Source organism: Microcaecilia unicolor, chromosome 5 (genome assembly GCF_901765095.1).
Source record: "Microcaecilia unicolor chromosome 5, aMicUni1.1, whole genome shotgun sequence".
NCBI classification, from domain to species: domain Eukaryota; kingdom Metazoa; phylum Chordata; class Amphibia; order Gymnophiona; family Siphonopidae; genus Microcaecilia; species Microcaecilia unicolor.
The window spans coordinates 295,582,319-295,604,398 of NC_044035.1; the positions used below are offsets into that span (position 1 = coordinate 295,582,319).

At 44.3% G+C, this 22,080-nt stretch overlaps 1 protein-coding gene across 1 annotated transcript in view; it reads right to left on the reverse strand.

Moving 5' to 3' along the window:
• Positions 1 to 256: 256 nt before the first annotated feature.
• The window catches only part of PLA2G15 (phospholipase A2 group XV), a 55,372-nt gene continuing 33,548 nt past the window's right edge, over positions 257 to 22,080 (reverse strand). Inside the window, exons 3-6 of the mRNA XM_030205140.1 lie at positions 19,511 to 19,629; positions 9,627 to 9,725; positions 6,086 to 6,310; positions 257 to 1,102 (exon numbers count right to left, since the gene is read on the reverse strand). Coding sequence (XP_030061000.1) covers positions 591 to 1,102; positions 6,086 to 6,310; positions 9,627 to 9,725; positions 19,511 to 19,629 — 955 coding nt within the window. The 3' untranslated portion in view covers positions 257 to 590. The remainder of the gene's footprint in view (positions 1,103 to 6,085; positions 6,311 to 9,626; positions 9,726 to 19,510; positions 19,630 to 22,080) is intronic.

Genomic DNA, 22,080 nt, shown 5'->3' on the forward strand with positions numbered 1-22,080 from the left:
TTACCACAAGGGCCACACAGTAGCTGGGCGGTAACTCAAAACTGACGTACATTGGTACATTAGTAAAAGGGCCCCTATGTTCCTTTGTACCAGACTTAAAAGCAAAAAGCATTTTGCAGAAGCAGCCCAGATTAAGTGTTTATTGTCTTTGTTTCAACAGGGAATACTGATTGTTTAATAAAAATGAGCTGTTGCTACATCTTTCAAAAAAACTCCCACTCCAACATGTCCACTGAATTTCCTATTTAAAAAGAAAAAAAAAAAAAAACACCACACCCAACAACAACAAAATAAATGGTGGCATTTCAATTACTAAGACTGCATCAATGACCTAGAAAAAAAAAGGCATTACTGCAGCTCTTCAATAAATTGAATGTAATACTGAGTGCACAGCATCATTACATGAACAATGAGGGACAATCCAATGCACTATACATTCTGTCCCAAAGAACACCCAAACAGCTCATGGAAAATCGCTTCAGGACGTTAACCACTTCTTGTGCAAAATCAAAGTGTGTAGAAACAACAAGGGAGCACAAATCTTTCCCTTGCTTGACTGAAGGCATCAAGGGTGACTGACTACTGTAATATCACAAATTAAATAAAATCTTTTTCAAATAGCCAATGGTTGTAACACTAGACAACATGTCAATGTGCTCTGTCCTTGGCAGTTCCACCATAGTTATTCCCTCTTTCTGCTTATCCTGCCAGCGCTGGCACTGCAAGGCACTCTGAAGATTCACAGTCCCATCACCATCACTACAACAGACATCAGGATCCTTGTCGGGGAAGCTATCATAATGGAATGAGTCTGGCGTTGGGACGCCTGTGCCATAGAGACAGTGGACATGCACGCCAGGTGGCGTCAATGAGTACACCAGATGCTCAGTATCTTTTCTCATCAGCCAGCCATCCTCAAAGTTGATGTCCTGGTAGAACTTCTGGAAATCCCGGATGGTGTAATTAGCTTTAGGTGTGCTTACAAAGATTTTATCTGGTGACCAGGTGTGATTGTAAGGCAGCAGCCAACTGGTAGAGACAGACGATCTCTGCTGTTCTCTGATCTTAAGTGAGCTGATAACAGGAATTCTGTTGTTGTCACCTGAAAAATAAAACATTTTTCTGTTAACAAAAAGGCTAAAGGATAGATACTCTCTTTTTGGAACTTCCAAATCAGACCTAGTAACATACGGCAGATAAAGACCTGAATGGTCCATCCAGTCTATCCAACAGTCACATTTGTTATCAATTCAAGATTTAAATCAACAATGAACGTGATATTTACTTGATCATGGTCTTTCTTTGGTGTTTCTGGGACATTGACCAAAGACAAATCGATAATAGTTAACAACAATATTCTACATTTGGATATGGACAACAGTTTAACAGTTTCATAGACAAAACCAAAGTCCCCTAAACCCACACATCACACAGAAACATGACTCTTGTAAGCAAGTTTACCCAATTACCATCTTATTTTGCAATTATCAACTGCTTTCCTTAAGTTTCATTAACAATTTTAAACAGCTGAATTAATAAATAAGAGAGGGAGGGGAAAAAAGATTTGCATATGGTTGACACAGTCTCATATTATTCTATAGCAAATCCGTACAGCGGACATAAATAGACAGTGAAGTTGCCAATACCCTTTACTTTACAATAACATGAACTGCTATGCAAGTATTTAAACAGCCTTTATGATTGCTCTCTCTTTAATGGGCAAGACAACTATTAGGATGGAGGAAGCAGAGTACCAATCATTGTGTATTAAACAAATCTTTAAGAGGACGCGCCAGAATCTCTCTGAGCTCCCTCAATATCCTGGGATGGATCCCATCGGGTCCCACTGCCTTGTCCACCTTCGATTTTTCAAGTTGTTCATAAACACATTCTTTTGTGAACGGCGCGATATCCACTTCCATTTTTATATGTACCTTTACCAGCTGATCATGGTCATTCTCCAGGATTTTCTTCCGTGAACAGATTTGTTTAGCACATTCGCTTTTTCATCATCACTCTCCACATAGCCATCCACAGCTATCCCCCGCTGAATACTGTAAGTTAGCAGCTAACAGTAACCAGTTATATTGGGCGGTATAACCGGCTATCCACAGATTTTCAGCCTGAGTTTAGCAAACATGGAATATCTTTGGCCAGTTTCAAGATAACCAGTTAACTCTGAATATCTACTTAGCCGGTTATATTGAAACTGGCTAAAAATAAACTGGATATTTAATGCCGGTCACTAGAAACGGCCAGACACTGAATATCTGGCATCACACTGTGGATTGCAGCTAACTCCTCACATTCTCAGCAACTACTGAGGAAAAGGAGTACTGCAAGGATCACCACTATCACCGATCCTTTTCAACCTCATGACGACTCCACTAGCCAAGACCTTATCCTCCCAAGGCCTTAACCCATTTATCTACGCTGATGACGTCACATTATACATCCCCTTCAAACGGAAATCACCAACGAAATCAAGCTAAGTTTAAACATCATGAACTCATGGGCAAATGCATTCCAACTAAAACTCAATACTGAAAAAACACTGTCTCATCATCTCATCCCAATACAATACATACAAACCCACAAACATTAACACCCCAGGATACACCCAGCCTGAAACTTCTCAGAGTAACAATCGACTGTAACCTATCAGTAGAGACCCAAGCAAAATCCACCATAAAGAAAATGTTTTTCTCAATGTGGAAACTCAAACGCGTGAAACCATTCTTCCCGAGGGAAATATTTCGTAACATGTACTGTAATGGAATCTATGCGGGATGCAAGGATCAAATCAAAGAAACTTCAGACCGCCCAAAACACAGCAGCCAGGCTTGTATTTGGAAAAACACGTTTTGACAGTGCCAAACCTCTGAGAAAAACTGCATTGGCTACCAATAAAAGAACGTATCACTTTCAAAATCTGTACAACTGTCCATAAAATTATCTACGGTGAGACAGCGGGATACATGACAGACCTTATCGACCTGCCAACCACAAACACCACAAAATCTGCACGATCATACCTAAACCTCCACTACCAAAGCAGCAAAGGACTCAAATACAAATCCAGCTATGCATCCAGCTTTTCCTACCTAAGCGCACAATTATGGAACACATTACCAAAAGCAGTAAAAACTACGCTAGACCACCTAAATTTTCAGAAAGCACTAAAGACAGACCTGTTCAGAAAAGCATACTCCACCGACCCAACATAAAAATACCTGGACACTTGCGACACAATGTAACCAAAGACCGTAACGGACATTGCCTGATTCTTCTTCCCCCCAATTGTGCCTACCATACATGTACCTCATTCTACCACAATATCACTTTGTATTCATTCATACCCTGTATTTGTTCAGACTGGAATCGGTTAACGACGTTTACGGTTATATGTAAGGCACATTGAGCCTGCAAAAAAAGTGGGATACAAACGTAACAAATAATAATAATAATAATAAAAAGTCCATAGACAGTTATTAAAATGGACTTGGGGAAAATCCGCTGCTTATTTCTAGGAAAAAAGTGGCATAAAATGTATTGTACTTTTTTGGGATCTTGCCAGGTACTTGTGACCTCCAGGGGTATCCACCCTATTGCAGATTTTGGAACATCCATAACGAGGCAAACCTTACCAGACAGCCCTTCAGCAATATAGCTTACAAAAAATGTTAAAAAGAACCAGCCCAAGAACTGAACCTTGTGGCTCAACACTTGTAACATCCTTTTCCTCAGAATGAGCTCCATTTACCACTATCCTCTGTCACCTTCCTCTTAACCAGTTCCTAATCCAGTCAGTTCCTTTAGGGCCCATACCAAGGGCACTCAGCTTATTTATTAGTCATCTATGTGGAACCGTGTCAAAGGCTTTGCTGAAATCTAAATACACTATATGTAGTGCTCTCCCTCGATCCAACTCTCTGGTCACACATCTAATATAATAATTTGCACCTCCAACATTCTGAAGCTGATTCTGTGGCAGCATAGCCGTGAAGCCATGTAGTGTTCGTAATCGCCCCACCCTGAAGGGAACTCTGAGCCCCCGCGCCTCCCTCTCTCTCTCTGCCTAGCACGACCTGTCCTCCGGCAGCCCCTTGCCTTCCTAAGTGCTGGCTGTATTTTAAAAATTCTTACCTTGAGGAGTGGAGTCCACAGTGAAGGCGAGCGGCGCTTCAAACTGCTTTCGCATGTGTCTCAGCTCTGCCTCTGGTCCCGCCCTTCCGGAAACAGGAAATGAGAGCGGGACCAGAGGCAGCCAGCACTTAGGAAGGCGAGGGGCTGCCGGACAGGTCGTGCTTGGAGGGCAGAGAGAGAGGGAGGGAGGCGCAGAGGCGTGAAAATCGGAGGACAGGGAGGGGGGGCGTGGACCTCGGAGGGAGGGAGGCGCGGGGGTGTGGAAAACGAGAATGGGGGCATGGAACTCAGAGGGGAGAGGAGGGAGGGGGTCCTGGAACTCAAAGGGGAGAGGGGCCTGGAACTCAGAGGGGAGAAAGATGAGGGGACCGGGTTCCTGGATATGGGTGGATGGAGGAGAGGCCAGGGGAGAATGCACAGTTGATGCACATGTAGGGGGGGAGGGCAAGGGACAGAGGAGAATTGCTGCACCACGATGGATGGAGGGGGCAGGGGAGAGATGCTGCACATGGATGGATGAAGGGGGCATGGCACAGAGGATGTTTGCAGCATATGGATGAATGCAGGGGAGAGAGCATAATTGGTGCACACGGGACACACACACTCTGTCTGACTCTCTCTCTCTGACACACACTCTGTCTCTCTCACACATACTCATTCAGTCTCTCACACATACTTACTCACTCACTCTCTCCTGACAGTTCCCTTAAAAACACAATTGCCATTAGAGGACAACCCTGCTAGCACCGGTTTCATTTCTTTCAGAAACAGGCTTTCTTTTCTAGTAAGTACCAGTGCCGTAGCGAGGGTGGCTGACACCCGGGGCGGGTCGCCGCTGCGCACTCCCCCCCCCCCGGATGCAGCACGGCGCACCCCCCCTCGGCAAGCACCCCCCCCCCCCCCCCGGAGCGCATTAGTACTTGCATAGGGAAGCGGTGAGCACAATCCGCCCCGAATGCACGTCGTTGGGAGCTGCGTCGGCTCCGCTGGTTCCCTGCTCTCTGTGCCCCGGAACAGGAAGTAACCTGTTCCGGGGCAGAGGGAGCAGGGAACCAGTGAAGCCGACACCCCCCCAGTGGTGTGCACCCAGGGCGGACCGCCCCACCCCCTTTCTTACGCCACTGGCAAGTACATAAGTATTGCCATACTGGGACAGTCTGAAGGTCCATCAAGCCCAGCATCCTGTTTCCAACAGTGGCCAATCGAGGTCACAAGTACAATACATTTTATGCCGCTTATCCTAGAAATAAGCAGTGGCTTTTCCCAAAGTCCATTTTAATAAATGTCTATGGACTTTTCCTTTAGGAAGCCATCCAAACCTTTTTTAAACCCCGCTAAGCTAACTGCTTTTACTACATTCTCTGGCAACAAATTCCAGAGTTTAATTACACGTTGAGAACTGTTGAAGTCTGTAGGTACAGGTACTAATGGACTTGTAATTAAAATGTATAGGGCCCTGTTTACTAAGGTGCGCTAGCGTTTTTAGCGCATGCACAAAATTAGCACGTATTGTGTAGGCACCCAAAGGAATATTGTGGGCGCCTACACAGCACGCACTAAAGAAGTGCACTAAAAACGCTAACATGCCTCTAGCACGGCTTAGTAAACAATGCACATAGTTTTGAAACTCTCTCTATAAGCATACAGTAATTAGGTAAAATGTAATTTTCTGACATACGAGCTTCTAATGAGTTCATATTTTACCCAATTACCCAATGGTTCAACATAAAATTATCTGTATCTTTAGATGTGAGTTTTCATGGTTGTATCAAATGTTGTTCTAAAAATAAGAACCTTCATATTGTTCTCTCGCTTTTTCTTAAATACCTTACCCCAGCCAGCTAATTGAGCCAGGACACCAACTTTAGTCTCCTGCACCCTAGCACTTGAACCACCACACTTGCCAACTTCAAGTTACCAATAAACCTTGCAAACATACCTGAAGCAAGAACTCGAAGGGTTTTAGGAACTCCTCCCCAAGGGGCACCCAATGACACAAAACATTTGATGTATTTGTTCTTCCAGTCCTGAGGCTGCTGGTTAAGGAAATAGAGAGTGTACATGTTACCCATGCTGTGGGCAATCAGGACCACAGGACTTCCATATTCTTCATACATGGACTCTATCATCTTCCGCAGTGCCACAAAATAATCCCCATTCTCATCTAGAAAAATGCCAGCAAAAAGAAAAAAAAACGTTATATGGCAACCTTATGCCTTACTTAGATTGTGAGCCCTCCTGGGACAGAGAAATATCCAGATTACCTGTATGTAACTCACCTTGAGCTACTACTGAAAAAGGTGTGAGCAAAATCTAAACAAATAAATATATCTATTTTTGCTGTGCATCACTGAGCTCAGAATGCTATATAAGTAGTTAATGTATAAACAGAAATGCATTCTCTGTTTCAGTTTTGATCTGGGAGACTTGGCATGCTTTTCTAAAGGGCCCTTTTAACTAAGCAGCAGTAGGCCCACCATGGACTTACCGTGCACCAATCGAGAACTACCGTCGGGCTACTGCAGGAGCCCAGCGGTAGTTCCCACCTCTAGGGTGCGCCATTTCTGGTGCTACAAAAATATAATCTATTTCTGTAGCGCCAGAATGTAACTGGGCAGTGCTGTGGGCTGCCCAGTTACCGCCAAGTTAGTGTGGGAGCCCTTACCGCCTGGCGGTAAGGGCTCCCCTCCCACAAAATGGCCCTGCGGTAATTGTTTCACTTACCACATGGCCATTTCTTTTCCTCAAAAAGAGACAGCCTTTTAACCACGGTAGTAAAAGGGGGCCTCAGTGCACATCAAAAACATGTACCGATGCTAGCACAGGCCCCCTTTTACTGCAGCTTAGTAAAACTGCCACTAAGATAAAGATAATAATACATTCTACAACTAAACACACACATCATTAAGGTTCAGGCAGTCAGTTTAAAATCTTAAAAGACATACTTTAGCATTGAGCTTGGTTTACTTGTCTCTGTTGATAACGATTGATTCATGCACACAAGTGACATCAGACAGTGTCACGATGGAACATCTTTCCCAGAACTCAGAATTAGTGTAATGTTCTGAGGATGCATGACTTTATGAAAGAGAGGTGAAGAAATTAAGAAACTTTTCTAACATGCCTTTGGGAAAAGATCCCAGACTGAGTCACCTATGGAAGAAAATCTTGTAAAATGTTATACTATCTGCATAGCCTGTTCTAGAACTGTGTTTCCCAAGTCTGGTCCTGGAGTACCCCTTACCAGTCAGGTTATTAGGATATCCACAATGAATATGCATGAGCTTGATTTGCATACACTGATTCCATTATCTCTTTCATGCATATTCATTGTGGATATCCTAAAAACCTGACTGGCAAGGGGTACTCCAGGACCGGACTTGGGAAACACTGTTCTAGAAGTTACAAGCAATTTCTGTTTTCCAGCTCTAACCCTATCTGAAGTAACACCCATTTTGTCAATGAATTTGGACATCTTTGATATTCTAGACAAATTGTCGACAGATACTTTGCATGACTATGGGCATTCTAACTATGAGAAGGTGTGCATGCCAAGTTGGCACACCCTGAATTAGACTTACAGGAAAGCAGTTAATACCATAAAGGACCACCACCTTAAAGCATATATTATCTTCTAGATGAATGAGAACAACCCAGAGTTCAAGAAAGCTTCTTTTCCTAAACGCACAAAAAAAGGGAGATGCTTTGCAAGTGCAACAGGCTCAATGACAGCCTTACGCTAGGTTTTTGCCTCTCTCTGACAAGGCCTAAACAGACTACCCCTGTTCAGGGCAAGCAACCTTTTTTTTGAAGAAACCATCTGGACACCACCATGTCATTTCACAAGTCACACCTGTTGAGGATTAGGTTCACTACTACTTTTAGCAACGTGAAAGTAGAATAACTGATGCTGAACACCCAGGAATCAAAAGCATAAAGTATCACCTCCGATTTCTATCCATTCCTCCCATTACCTGGCATATAAATCCCACTCCCAGTTTTTTCAAGAAGTTCTTCTACTGCTGTAGGCCAATTCCATAATGTCTGTTCCACTACAAAACAGGAAATATGGTTTCTATTCCAAATATTTCCTCATCCAGAGACCTGCATCCCATCTCAGATCTCAAACTTCAACCTTTCTCCTCAAGGCAAAGTTCAGAATGAACACCCTTCCCACTGTCCTTCCCTATGTGGCCAAAAGGGACTGGCTGTTTTCACTTTTTTTTCAAGTATGTGTACACACATCAATTTATCTTAATGGCAGAAATAGCTTTGCTTCATCCTGCAAAACCACCATTACCAATGCAAGGTCCATTAAGACTATTCTCAGCTCCTGGGGTATTCACCAAAAGGTCAATATTCAAATAGCAATTATAGGGTCAGGAGACCTTTAAATCTTTCTGTATTTATACTTTGGACACATCTGTAAACCTCTTTGGGGTGGTCCACCCATGGCATCTCTGGGTGAAAATGACTTGCCCAGCTTCCCTGGTGCTCAGGCCAGTGCTTTATCCACTAGGCCACTCCACTGAAAGTATGTGCTTGCACAATACCAATGCTCAGTCACAAACTCTTACGGATGCCACACCCAGAGCTATGTTCTGTGAATTTTTCCCTCATGTTACTCCAAGACTAACCATGAGAGAAGGCAGCCATGATAGAAGATCTGATGAGCTGCAGAAAACAAAAAGTGCATGCTACTCAGTGGGGGAGTGCAAATAAGCCTACTTGAGATCGAGCACGGTTAAGAACTCTCCCTGCTGAACCACCACAATGACAGATCTCAAAGTTTCCATATGAAAATGGCGCACCCACAGCGCCTTGTTGATGAACTTGAGATCGAGGACAGTGTCCTCATACTGAGCCTGCCAAGGGCTGATTACAACCTTACCCCCTGAGCGCTGTTTCCAGCTACAGCCACAGCTCCCTCGCCTGTCCGCCTGAAAATATTAATAATTGAAACGCTCACCAGCTACTGCTTTCTTCAGTTTTTTTTTTATTTTTGAAGGAGGCAGGAGAGAAGCTGAAGCCACGTATGGTCAGAGGCACAAATACACAGAGGGTCAGCAAGAGGAGGAGAGGGAGGAACCTGGCACCACCAGGTGTACCCAGAATTCCACACAGGGAACAACCCCAAAATAGGCTCTACTGGACCAGGGGAATGGACAGGAGCCAACTCAATGCACAGCTGCACAGATGTCTCTCTACCTGCTAGATAGAAAGAATACTAAGGTGATAAAACTTGTACAGGGTCACATATACCAAACCTCTGAGGTTCTCTCTATGTCCACCTGCTGGGAGAGGACATAACCCACAAATCTCTGGATTGATCTGTGGGACGCTATGGAATTCTACATTAAACAATGTTTTGACATTTTTCCAATCAAGTCACATTTTAAATTAACAAAAGGTAATGGTAACAGCCTATCAAATAAAATAATAGTGCTGTATATCTCATCAAGTAGAAAGGTTTCACTTACTTGGAGCTTTCCGCCAGTCGTAAGGAGCGCCCCTGATATCTTCATCTCGTCTGTAGCCCAAATCTACTAAAGACTGCACCAGAGTGTGAAAGTAAATACCTGTGGAAAACAAACAAAACCAACATCATGCCACTACAACTTCTACAGAACGGGTCCCCAAGAGCCGTAACCCTCTCAGATTTTCCAAAAAGAAAACACTCGGTATGCCTGCAGAAACAGAGGTAGTGTATAGAAATAGATCTCATGCATATTCATTATGGACATGAGAAAACAAATGGGTTGCTGCCCTAGAGGTCCAGTATTGCATAGGTTCAACCTAACCTAGGATAAATACTCACTGCTATTCATATCCTGAACCCTTATATGATACAACCTCTATAACAGCACTTGGGCACACCTAAGCCATTGTAGGCTACTAGCATAAAGACACCAGGTACACTGAAAGAGAGACACACCCACTTATACCAGATCAATAGCTGGAATAAGCTGGAATGCCTAAGTATGCCATGCAACATGCATTAACTGACAGTATTCTAAAGCTGCACAAATTGCTTGGTGAAACACCATGGCCTGCCCCATTGCAATTAAGTGCTATAGCACGTGGGTGGCATTTTTGAAAGTACGTCCAAGTCAGAAGTGGGACATCTTGTTCATAACATCCAAGAAAGTCCATCTCTCAGCTATTTTCAAACAGGAAATACGTTGGGGTTTCCTGTTCGAAAATACATGAGACTGTCCAAATAACAAACACCAAACATCCAGGGACAAAAACATCTGGTAGCAGCATTTTAACAAATATGGCCACACAGACATCCTTGCACAGCAGAGGGGCAGCTTAGTGGTCAACATAGTGGATTGTAAGCCAGGGCACCCAGGTTCATACCCCCCCTACAACTCATTTTAAATGCTGAGCCCTCCAGGAACAGGAAAATACCTACTGTATGCCACCTCAGTAGCCTACAGGCTTGCAGGTGTCAAAAATATTTAGGTACAGTAGGTATATGTGTTTCTGGAGGGATCACAACTAATAATAAGTTGAAGTGGGAATTGAGCCTGGGTCCCCTGGTTTACAGTCCACTGCACTGACCATTAGGCTACTCCTCAGATCTGCTTTCTGCTTTGCTCAGAATGCCCATAATACCTGATGCCATCATACTGCTTGATATTCTTTTCCTCCAGCTTCTCTCAAAAAGATTATTCCCTGGCACATAGCATCTGCCAACCTTTGTTGAACCGCCGGGTGCAAGTCAGACATACGCAGCCATGAGCATCTGTGCATCGCCATACTCTGAGCACAGATCCTAGACGCTACATGAAAAAAGTGTCATAGGTGCCCCTGGCCAAGAATTTACGACATGCCTTCTGCTGCTTGACCAACTGGCGAACAGATTCAGCCTGCTTCAGTGTGAGACAGTCTGTCATATCAGACATAATATGTACCAAGGACCACAAGTACAGGCTCGTGTAGAGCTGGTACGATTGAATATGAGAGATGAGCATAGAGGCCTGATATATCTTCTGCCCAAAAGAATCCAGGGTTCTAGCTTCTCTGCCAGTGGATGCTGAAGCATAATCCCTAGAACTCTTGGCCCTTTTGAGCACAGATTCCACCACTAGAGAAAAAGGCAACTGAGGCCTATCAAACCCAGGGAAAGACTGAATCTGGTACACAGTGTCAATCTTCTTGGGAAGGACAGGGACCGACAGAGGGGACTCTCAGGTCTTCACCTGAATGTCCCTTAAGATCTCGTGAAGCGGGACCCTCACAGTCTCTCTAGGAGGAGACTCGGTCCAGGACCTCAAAAATCTTAGCCCTGGGCTCATCCTCCACTTCCAAAGGAACTGGAATGGCATTCAACATTTCCTTAATAAAATATGGGAAGGAAAGGATCTCAGGTGAAGGACTCTCCATTCCTGTGGAGGGGAGGGATCAGACGGGATGCCATAAGACTACTACAACGACTCCCATGAGCGCTCCTCATCGGTGTCAGCCAGGAACTCTTCATGGGAAGGCCAAGACTAAGCCTGCCTTGATGAAAAGGAACCATGTTCCCGAGAGGAGTGTCGTGGTGTTGGCTCCATCCTCAACTCTGGCAAAGCTTCCTCTACCGATGTTGCGGGGGTGCCAACATGGGTGACAGTCGATGCTGAGACCTCAAGCGGTTCTGAAGACCCCACCACAGGCTAATGGCCATGTGAGACAGCAGCAAGAGGTATGGCAGGCGCAAGCATCCCAGACGCCGATGCACTCTGTTGTATAAACCCCGCCAAAAGCTCAGGGAGCAAGGCCCGGAGGTGCTCATTGAAGACAGACATTAGGAAAAGCTGGGGCGTCTGTGCAGCAGCAGGTTGCTGAACTTGTGGGGGTCAAAGTGGGTGTTTTGTCCTGGCTGCCTGGGGACCCATGCATCAGCACCTCCTGTATGGAAGGAGAGTGGTCCTCCCAGCACCAGTGCTTCTCGGGCGCTGGGTAATTGCTTAGTGCCCTGGAGCTCCTGGCAGCATGCGTCGAGGGCGATAGACGCCAATGCTTGGCATAGGCACTCCTCGGTGCCAATGAGAACATAGAGTCCTCACATCACCTCGGGGTCGGGTCAGACGCCGATTGGTCCCGGGGGGCCTGCATAGCAGCTAGTGCCAAGGCAGGTGGAAACCCACTTGATGCACGGTCACTCCCCATGTCTAAGGGTCTCACAGCCATATGGACTGATGCACTCAATGCAGACCCCTGAAACATGCTCAAAACAGAATAATCCATTTGTACAAATGAGATGAGAAGATGTGATTCCATGTGCCCCAATGAAAGGAGCGTTTAATTTTACTTCCAATCTTTATAACACCAGGCTTCCCAAGGCAGATTACAACAACAGTTAAGATGAACCCATCAGTAAACAGGATAATCCTCACTGAAATTTGGCCGTGCATTACTGTATTGCATAGAACAGTGTAGAAAAATAAGCACAAAATACATCCTTAGTGCGGTTTCTACGAGCAACCATATTTTTTGAAGCATTTTAGTGATATTCAGATTTTATTTCATGACTTATATTACAAATGAAAGCTTTCAAATAAATTAAAAAGCTGTCAAATAAGTAAAAAATAAAATAAAGCCTTTTTAGACACTGCCTATCCAACTGGAACAGTTTTTGACTTTTACAGATGGACCACACATCAATCGTTATTCTAGTAATCTTTTGCTATTGTTGTCAATAGCGTTTGCTATCGTCTCTGCCTACCAGCTTAACCATATAATGGGCTAGTTAGCTTTGTACATCTAACCTCCCTGCCCCTTACCAAATCTTTTTCCTCCTCCCTGCACCCCCACATCCAACCTTTTTACAGCCCCCACCCATGAACAAACCACCAACATCCATCCACCTCCCCTCCAGCCTTGGGTGCCCTCCCTGCTCATACCTCAAGGAGCCCTGGTGGTTTAGTGGCTTCTTTGGGGCAGGAAATATCCTCATCCTTCTCAATCAGATGCCTTTAATACTGTTTTAGCACTACCTACTCCTTGATATGCTGTCCTCTGTTAGATTTTGGGGGCTCTGTCTTTCATGGTTTTCTTATCTCCCACTTTTAGCGTATGCTCCGATGGATCCTCCTCCACTTCTATCCCACTTTCAGTTGGTGTACCTCAGGACCTCTTCTTTTCTCCATCTATACTTATTCCCTTTGTGCTCTCATCTCCTCCCATGGTTTTTAGTATCACCTTTATGTTGACTCCCCCCAAATCTACCTTTCTTCACCAGAAATTTCAGCAGGAATCCAGGGCCAAGTTTCAACCTGCCTGTCCAACACTGCTGCCTTGATGGCCATGTTTAATTTCAGATGGTGGCGAGACAAGACTGAGCTTCTTATCTTTCCACCTAAACTCACCTCTCCTCTTCCCCCATTCTCTATCTCTGTGGATAGCACACCCGTTCTCCCTGTCTCATCAGTTCGTAACCTTGGGGTTATCTTTGACTCCTCTCTCTTTATCTCTCTCTACACATAGCCAAAAGACTGCTAAAACCTGTTTCTCTCTAATATCACAAACTTTGTTCCTTCCTTTCAGAGCACATTTCCAAAACCCTTATCCACACTCTTATCACCTAATACTAAGACTACTGCACCTTGCTTCTCATGTCTCCCACCAAGCCATCTCTCTCCCCTTCAATCCATTTTTAGTCCCCTGTGGGATTTCAATTTGGTGCTTAGCATGCTTGCAGGAGCTGCCTTTGAGCCCTTGAGAGCCATGTCTTTCAAAGATCTTACATTGAAGACAATTTTCTTAGTGGCCATTGCCTTAGCCAGAACTGTTTTTGGAGTGTCAGGCACCTTCTTAGAGGACTTTTTGTGACCATCCACAGTTCTTTCCTTCCTCACAAAGGTCATTTAATCATGCCATTTGAATAAAGAAGTGTCTCTCCCTCCTTTCTGGATCAGGGAACTGACACCAGGGTTAAGAAACTCTAAGTTGGATTGTTCACAGTATTTTGCTTTGGTATTTGCAGAAGATGAAGACTTTCTGGCTCTCTGTGCTTTTCATGGCCTGCGCAAGTGCCAGGTGGCAAAGACTTCCACTGCACACTAGATAAAAGGTGGCCATCGAGGCCGCCTATCTTTACAGAAACAAGCAGATGCCTCCAGGCCTGCAGGTGCACTCACGTTTGTTCAGGTGAGTCTAGGGCACAGGCCAAGCAGTTCTGCTGGAGAATATCTACAGAGGCAGCAACCTGGTTGTAACTCCATTGTTTGTGAAGCACTACACGCTATATGTGCTAGGCAGAGCCTGGCAGCACGTGGCAAAGCTATCATTCAGGTACTCTGTCTTGCCCTGCCAGTGAGTCTCTGCTTGGTAAAGAGACTGGTGCAGTTGGATGCTAAGAAAGAGGACATCGACAGGTATGACTAAATTTCACTTTTTAGTCCTGCTGCACCAGTCTGTGACCTTTCCTGGAAGACTTTGCTTCAAGGGACGCATTGAGTTTTTCTGTTTCTCTCTAGTGATGTTCCTTACAAATCATTGCCTATCTACAGCACACTCTGCTATGACCTTTCCAGTCCACTCCAGCCCATCTATTACAACCCTATTCTCCCCTCTCCAGCTAGTCCTCAATAGTCCCTCTTCTCTACATAACCAGTGCACACCATAAAAATTCTCCTCTCAGACCATCCCCACTCTTTCTCCAGTCCTCCTCATCTTATCTTCTTCTTTCTCTTGCCTCTCATATTTCTTATTTTGTTTTCCCCTCACTTCCTTCTCCCAAAGCAGTTTGACTTTTGTTTAGAGTTGGAGCTTAATACTCTTCTCCGTACCTACTCCACGCCTCACTCTAACTTCTCTGCTCTCTACATCCTCCTTCCATTAGGTCCCTCTCACGCTACCTTGGTCAATGCTCCTCTCTGCAGGCTAGTCCACCTCACCCATCCCTCATACCTCCTAAACAGATTCATCTCACGTTTCAAACATTTTTTAGCCCACCCTTCCTGGCAACAATCATATCCTTCCCAAAGCCCCAGTCCATCACGTGTCTCAAGAACTCACAGACTGCAATACAATAGCAGTTCCACATCCAGAAAAGGCCTATGACTGCTCCCCACCTGCATGCACAAATCTGGAAGCTCAGCACAATCAGTTGTTCCACAGCCCTAGGACCACATTTGCATGTGGCACTTCCTGCCCTCAGACTGAAGTGAAGTGGAGGAGTGGCCCTAGTGGTTAGGGTGGTTAGGGTGGTGGACTCTGGTCCAGGGGAACTGAGTTCGATTCCACTTCAGGCACAGCTCCTTGTGACTCTGGGCAAGTCACTTAACCCTCCATTGCCCCCAGGTACAAATAAGTACCTGTATATGTAAGCCGCATTGAGCCTGCCATGAGTGGGAAAGTGCGGGGTACAAATGTAACTAAAAAAAAAAAAATCCCAAAGATCATATACTGAGCTGGAAAAAAAAAAAAAAAAAATCAGTGAACCCAAAAGGCTGCATTCATTATCAAGCCCACCTGCTAAAGCTCTAGCAGAGTAAGTGGTTGACTTGGGGAGCTCAGTTAGCACCCGACTAGTGCTCTTCTGCAAAAATGGAAATTGGGATTTCATTTGGTGATAACAGCTTGGCACAATGCCCCCTTCTTTATTAATGGTGACTCTAGTACAGCATCCCTCTTACTCTCCTCCTTTTACCAACATCCCCATTCTTTCTCCTCCATTGTCTGCCCAGCCACCACTATCCCCCCACTCCCTTTTTCCCTGGCCCACATTTATGCATTCTTGTATCCCACTAGTATCCAAAATAAGTTTCAGTTCAAAGTGGCTTACAGTTTACATTCTGGTTGAAATTACAATGGATTGCTTACAGTTTGCCTTCTGGTGGAATTTACAATAATGATTTATACTCAGGAAGCGACTAACAATTAGAAATCGACTAACAGTGGTGGTTTACAACTAGGAAGCGGAAATATCTTTAGGGCTTAGTTTCAAGTGTATAGCGCTGCGAACATCTAGTAGCGCTTTAGAAATGATAAGTAGTAGTAGTAGCACTTAGTTGTAGATTTTTTTTTTTAAAGAGGTAGGTTTTCAGTTCTTTTCTGAATTGGAGAAAGTTGATGATGCTTCTGTGATCTTTGGTATTGAATTCCACCATTTGGAACCCAAGTAACTAATCCAGCCATGCAGATAGCTTTGTGGGTTATGTTTCTGCGTTGGCTAGGTGAAGAAGCAGGTAGCCTGTGGTTTCTGCAGGGATAGTTTGATGATATCTAGCATATATTCAGGCAACATACCGAATATATTTTGTAGATGATGTGCTGCTAGCTTGAAGATAATATGGAAGGATATGGGGATGGCACCCCTATAGCAGTACCCCCCCCCCCCCCATTCATGGTGCCCTGCACAGCCACACAGGCCACACATCCCAAAGCTAGCCTGTAGCAGAGCTGTGCTGGGAGCGAGAATGGAAAGCAAAGGCTTAGCAGCAGAGCCAAGGAGGGAAACCAGACCAAGAACCTCTTGCCCCATTCAAATGCAATCCACCCTCTCCTGTAACCTGTTTCTGCTGCGGCCATGCTATTTATTTGGGACAATACAGCATAATGAGCCCACTTAGTCCAACACTACTGTCTCCATAAGATGTAATGAGGAAATGACTGTTTTATTTATGTGAAAAAGGGAGATGTGAAAAAGAGGGAGATGGTGTTACTCTCTGTTCCCCTTTCAATTTGAGTCTCAATCATAGGTCTCTACACTTCAGAGCTGCCAAAGACAAGCAATTTTAAATATATTTTTTAGACTATGGCATCAAATACTGACACAATCCCCTCCTGCTCCCCAGGTCTTTCCAGTAAAAGAACAGATTAATTCTGGCGACTACAGGACTGGAGAAGGGCAAAATACAGCTATTGTCTACCCTTGGTCCATCCCAGCTAGAACAGAAATCTTTACTAAAAACTTAAAACAATTTTCCAACTTGTATTTTTAGTTTAAAGTCATTCCTCTGTCTCTATTTGTTCTTGGTTTTCTCTCTGCTCTCACATTCCTCTTTTAAGGGTTCTCTTCCAGTCTTCCTCCTATGTCGTCATAATTCCTCTGTGTTTGTCTCTCCATAGTCTCTTTCTACAGCTTCCCTCCCTCCCTCCTCTGCTTCTCAACCTTTTCTCACCTTCATCTTTGTTCTCTCCAACCAGACCCCCTTTTTCAAGTCCCACACAGCTATTCCCTCTCTCTCTCTTTCAACTCCTCTTGTGTCTGCTCTTCTTTCTCGCTCCTAGATCATGGATCCTTATGCTAGCTAAGCAACTTTCTCACACCCTGCCCATGCTCTCCCCTCACCCTCAAAGCCTTTGTCTATTCCTCTCCCCACAGCTCCACTATCAGTCCCATCTCCCAGCCTCTCTTACCTTTAAGGCTATCAACTGGATCTGATTGCAGGACAGGTTGATTCAGTCCTGGAACTAGTAGTCTTTCTGTTCTTAGGGAATGCAATGGTGAAATCAGAACTACAAGTCCCTGCATACAATGGGGTAAACCCAGGACTGGATCAACCCTGTCCTGTGAATCTGGATCCAGTTGGCAGCCTTAATTTACAGCTCTTTTTCAGATTCTTCCAATATTTCTCTCCCAAGGTAGTAAACCCTTTAAATCCCTTCACCCCTTCATTCTTCTCCCAGTATTTCTCCACTACTATAGGTATTACTTTGGCAATATAGGTAAAACTGTCATACCAACAATGTTATCACTGTCATACCAATAATGTTATCGGAATCTGTCTATTCCTTTGTTATTGTGTCTGCTGCACTTGCCTTCCCCATTGGCAGTGCTAGGCTACAGCAACTCCCTCATCCCCTTGCCGTCTATTGGGCAGGTACAGCCAGCCAACCAGCTGCAGGGGAGGTGGAAGCAGTAGGCAGGATACAGAAGCACTTCCTTCCTGTGTTTTCCTGTATCTCTGCCCCAGATCTACCGACTTACAGGGGAAATATTGAAGATGCTCAGGCACCCACAGAGCTGGCGCCTATGCCTTCCACTGCTTTGGCAGAGGCATACTGGAGTTTTCCACAAAGCCATACAGGTGTGCGGATGTTATAATGCCGTTGTATCGCTCCATGGTGCGACCGCACCTGGAGTTTGTGTTCAGTACTGGTCTCCGTATCTCAAAAAAGATATAGTAGAATTGGAAAAGGTACAGCGAAGGGCGACGAAAATGATAGTGGGGATGGGACGACTTTCCTATGAAGAGAGGCTGAGAAGGCTAGGGCTTTTTAGCTTGGAGAAGAGACGGCCTGAGGGGAGATATGATAGAAGTGTATCAAATAATGAGTGGAATGGATCGGGTGGATGTGAAGCGACTGTTCACGCTATCCAAAATACTAGGACTAGAGGGCATGAGTGAAGCTACAGTGTGGTAAATTTAAAACGAATCGGAGAAAATTTTTCTTCATCCAACGTGTATTAGACTCTGGATTTGTTGCCGGAGAACGTGGTACGGGCGGTTAGCTTGACGGAGTTTAAAAAGGGGTTAGATAGATTCCTAAAGGACAAGTCCATAGACCACTATTAAATGGACTTGGAAAAATTCCGCATTTTTAGGTATAACTTGTCTGGAATGTTTTTACGTTTGGGGAGCGTGCCAGGTGCCCTGACCTGGATTGGCCACTGTCGGTGACAGGATGCTGGGCTAGATGGACCTTTGGTCTTTCCCAGTATGGCACTACTTATGTACTTATGTACTTCTATACAGCCTTTATAATGGTGATGTCACTGGGAAGGTCAGTTTCTCTACCTCCATCTGCTGGTAGGAAGGGGATATAAGCCAATTGTACAGACTGGTGAGCCAGGACTAAAGCAAAGGAAATTAACAGGTATGACTAAATTTCACTTTACTGCAGATTAACCCTACAGGGTTGCAGCTGCCACTTTCAACCCACAGCAGAGCTTCACTCCATCCACTAGATTACCAGCGAGACCCTCGGGTTGAGTCCTGGAGGGAGGATATATGTGTGGGGATGGTGGGGGGGAGAAAGAGGAACATGGGTTCTCTTTTTTGAGACTGCAATCGCTACTGTATTGCCAATAGCGTGGCCTTACTCAGCACCATCTCTTGAGGTACCATTAAAAGTGCAACCGCACTATAGGCAGTCCTGACAACTAGCACATTGTAACATCCCGCACACTACCTGTCAGTGCTGGCTACACCCCATCTCCACCCACTCCCATGCTAACCAGCTATTGCAGGATTTTCCCCCCACACAAGCTGGTTTTAGCATACAGTAGTCACCAGCACGGGCCCACACTAATACCTATGTTAGTCGCTTAGCGCAACATCCTCTTAAGACAGATAAAAGTTAATACACTTAGCGAATATTAATATTTTCTATTTACAGGCCCCCTTCTTATATAAAAACATACCAATAGATCGTTTGCTGGGGTCAAGAAATTCCAAGAAGAATGTCTGTCCAAACCCTGGAACTCTGACATCTACGCCATCAGGTGACATTGTTGTCTTACTTGTTCTGTTGTACACCAATCTGTGAGTAATTTTTGAAAAATGTATTAAAAAAAAATATATGAATATACACAAATTCTAGATATTCCATTATTGGCTCATAACACTAAGCAATCAGTTCTGGAAAAAAGTTGATGAAAAAAAAGTCTTCAGTTTTTGCAGACTATAGTTGAGAATCTATCTGCATTTATGTAGCCTCACAAGAAAGAGGACACATTCATTAAGGGGTCCTTTTATTAAGGTGCAGTGGGCCTACAGTGCGGTAAAAGGGCATTACTGCAGGATGTGCTCAGGCATCCCAAAGTAGTTTGGCCATCAGCGCATGTTACTCTAGCGGTAAAAAAAATATTTATTTTTTGCCGCGGGAAGCATGTCTAGGGGCAGAGAGTAGGCATGCACATTACTACGCACTACCCAATTAGCATGGGAGCCCTTACCGCCTCCTAAATAGGAAGCAGTAAGGGTTCCCGGAGGTAATGGACACTCACAGTACGTGGCCATTAAAAACATAAAAAACAAAAAGACAATGGCCATTTTTCAGCCACGCTAGAAAGTGGCCAGAGCACATGGCAAACCCAAGCACTAATCACAGCGCCGGCTACTGTCTAGTGAACCTTGGTAAAAGGACCCCTAATTAACATTAATTTTTTTCCTTTTAAAAATTGTAGCACTAGCTGAAAAGTTAAAATTGCAGTTCAATCTTCTTACACTACAAGAAGCTAATCTCTCATCTGTGGTCAAGGCCAGCAATGCTTGGTAAACAGCAATGAGCAGCAAAAAAAACTGCAACCTCTGTTTCTAGTCAGCTGCTTCCCCTATAGCCTGGCCATAATCACTGCTAACAGAATAGGCAATCAGCTGGCCTCTCAGAACACTGCTAGGGAATCAAATGAAGAGGAAGTGATGGTATCTCAAAGCATTTGCTCATGTAGACAGCAGAAAGTTTTGAGACATCAATAAAAATGCTAAAAGATAGACCCCAAACGCAGTGCCGAGTGAAGCGGATGAACCTGGCTGCTGCTAAAATCAGTAATTGTGATGTATTGGCGGCGATGGTCCCACTCTGACTGGGGACTAAAATTACAACTTATTGGTGAGATGGAACATATGACAGATCAGCATTAGGGCCATTTTGATCCAGAGGCAGCAGAGTGGCTCCACCTAACACGAATGTTACAGTCCTGCAAGTTGGTTTTGAGATGACTGACAACATGGGACGTGTAAGGGGTGCTCTTATGATTGGTTTGCTCTAATTCTATAGAGGAAGTCAGCTACCAGGACTTTTTGCATTCTGTTCATATTCCAGGCAGAGGGGAGTTTCGGGGAGGGAGGGAGGTGGGAAGGTTACCTGTGGGGCAAAGGTAGTTGTTGTTGTAGTTTATTGCTATCTAAAAATGTACTGGTGTACGCAGTTTTGTGACTATACTTAAGTTTCTTCAATAAAAATCTATTGTTACAAAAAAAAATGCTAAGAGAAGAACAAATCCAATATCTAAAGACATGACAGTGTAACAAATTCATTTCTATATATGCTGTGCACAGGGGAGTAAATCTAAATAAAAAGGCCTCCAACTTGTGATACGTATTTCACAGAGACACCAAGTTTAAAAACATTCCACAAGCAGGACAGAGAAAAGAAAAAGATAATTTTCAATTATAGAACAAATGACCAACTATAACACTTCATAAATGTGCATACTAAAACATATTACTACAACTGATATAAGCATATCCCAATGACACTTGAATTTCCTGAAGCAGCTCAGGTCTAAACTGAAGCAAAGTTCATGAAACCGTTAATATCTGTATTAAATTTGAAAACCTCTGCAAATATTTTGCTTAAAGTTTCCCCACCTTGTGTTGTGTCTTTTTTTTTTTTTGGTGGGGTGGGGAAGTTTAAAGTATCCATGTTGGTAAAGATGGTGGCAAGATGGACCCCTTTCTCTTCCGTCTCATAAATTCCCACCCTCTTTCCTCCTTTCTGATCCTCTCTCGTCCTCATCCTAGTAATCCCCACCCCCACTTGTAATACTAAGTGCCAAAATATACTCACACCAACTGCCATCCGCTATCCCCTCTTAATAGGTAGTGTGGAGGAGATGAGATGTGATACCGATTTGCACATCCCCCTTTGCTGTCCAGGGCCAGAATTCTGCTTTTGAACATGATTTGTGATAATCAGGCTTCTGGTGGAAGAGGAGCCAGTGAAGAGCTGCCACTCACCACCACCTCCTCTAAAACTCAAAACGGTGGTGTCAGAAGGGTGAAGAGGGGGAGACAAAAGAAATGGCAGCTGGAAGCAAAAATTGTATGTGCACCAGTAGCTAACCATCTCACATCCTCCCCCACCCCCACTACACATGCCTTTTAATTCCATGAAGATCTCAAGAGAGATCTATCTAAAGCAATATAAAGGCACTGTAAAGAGGAGAAACTCTCAAGACATTGCTTGAGAAAATATCTGACATTATAT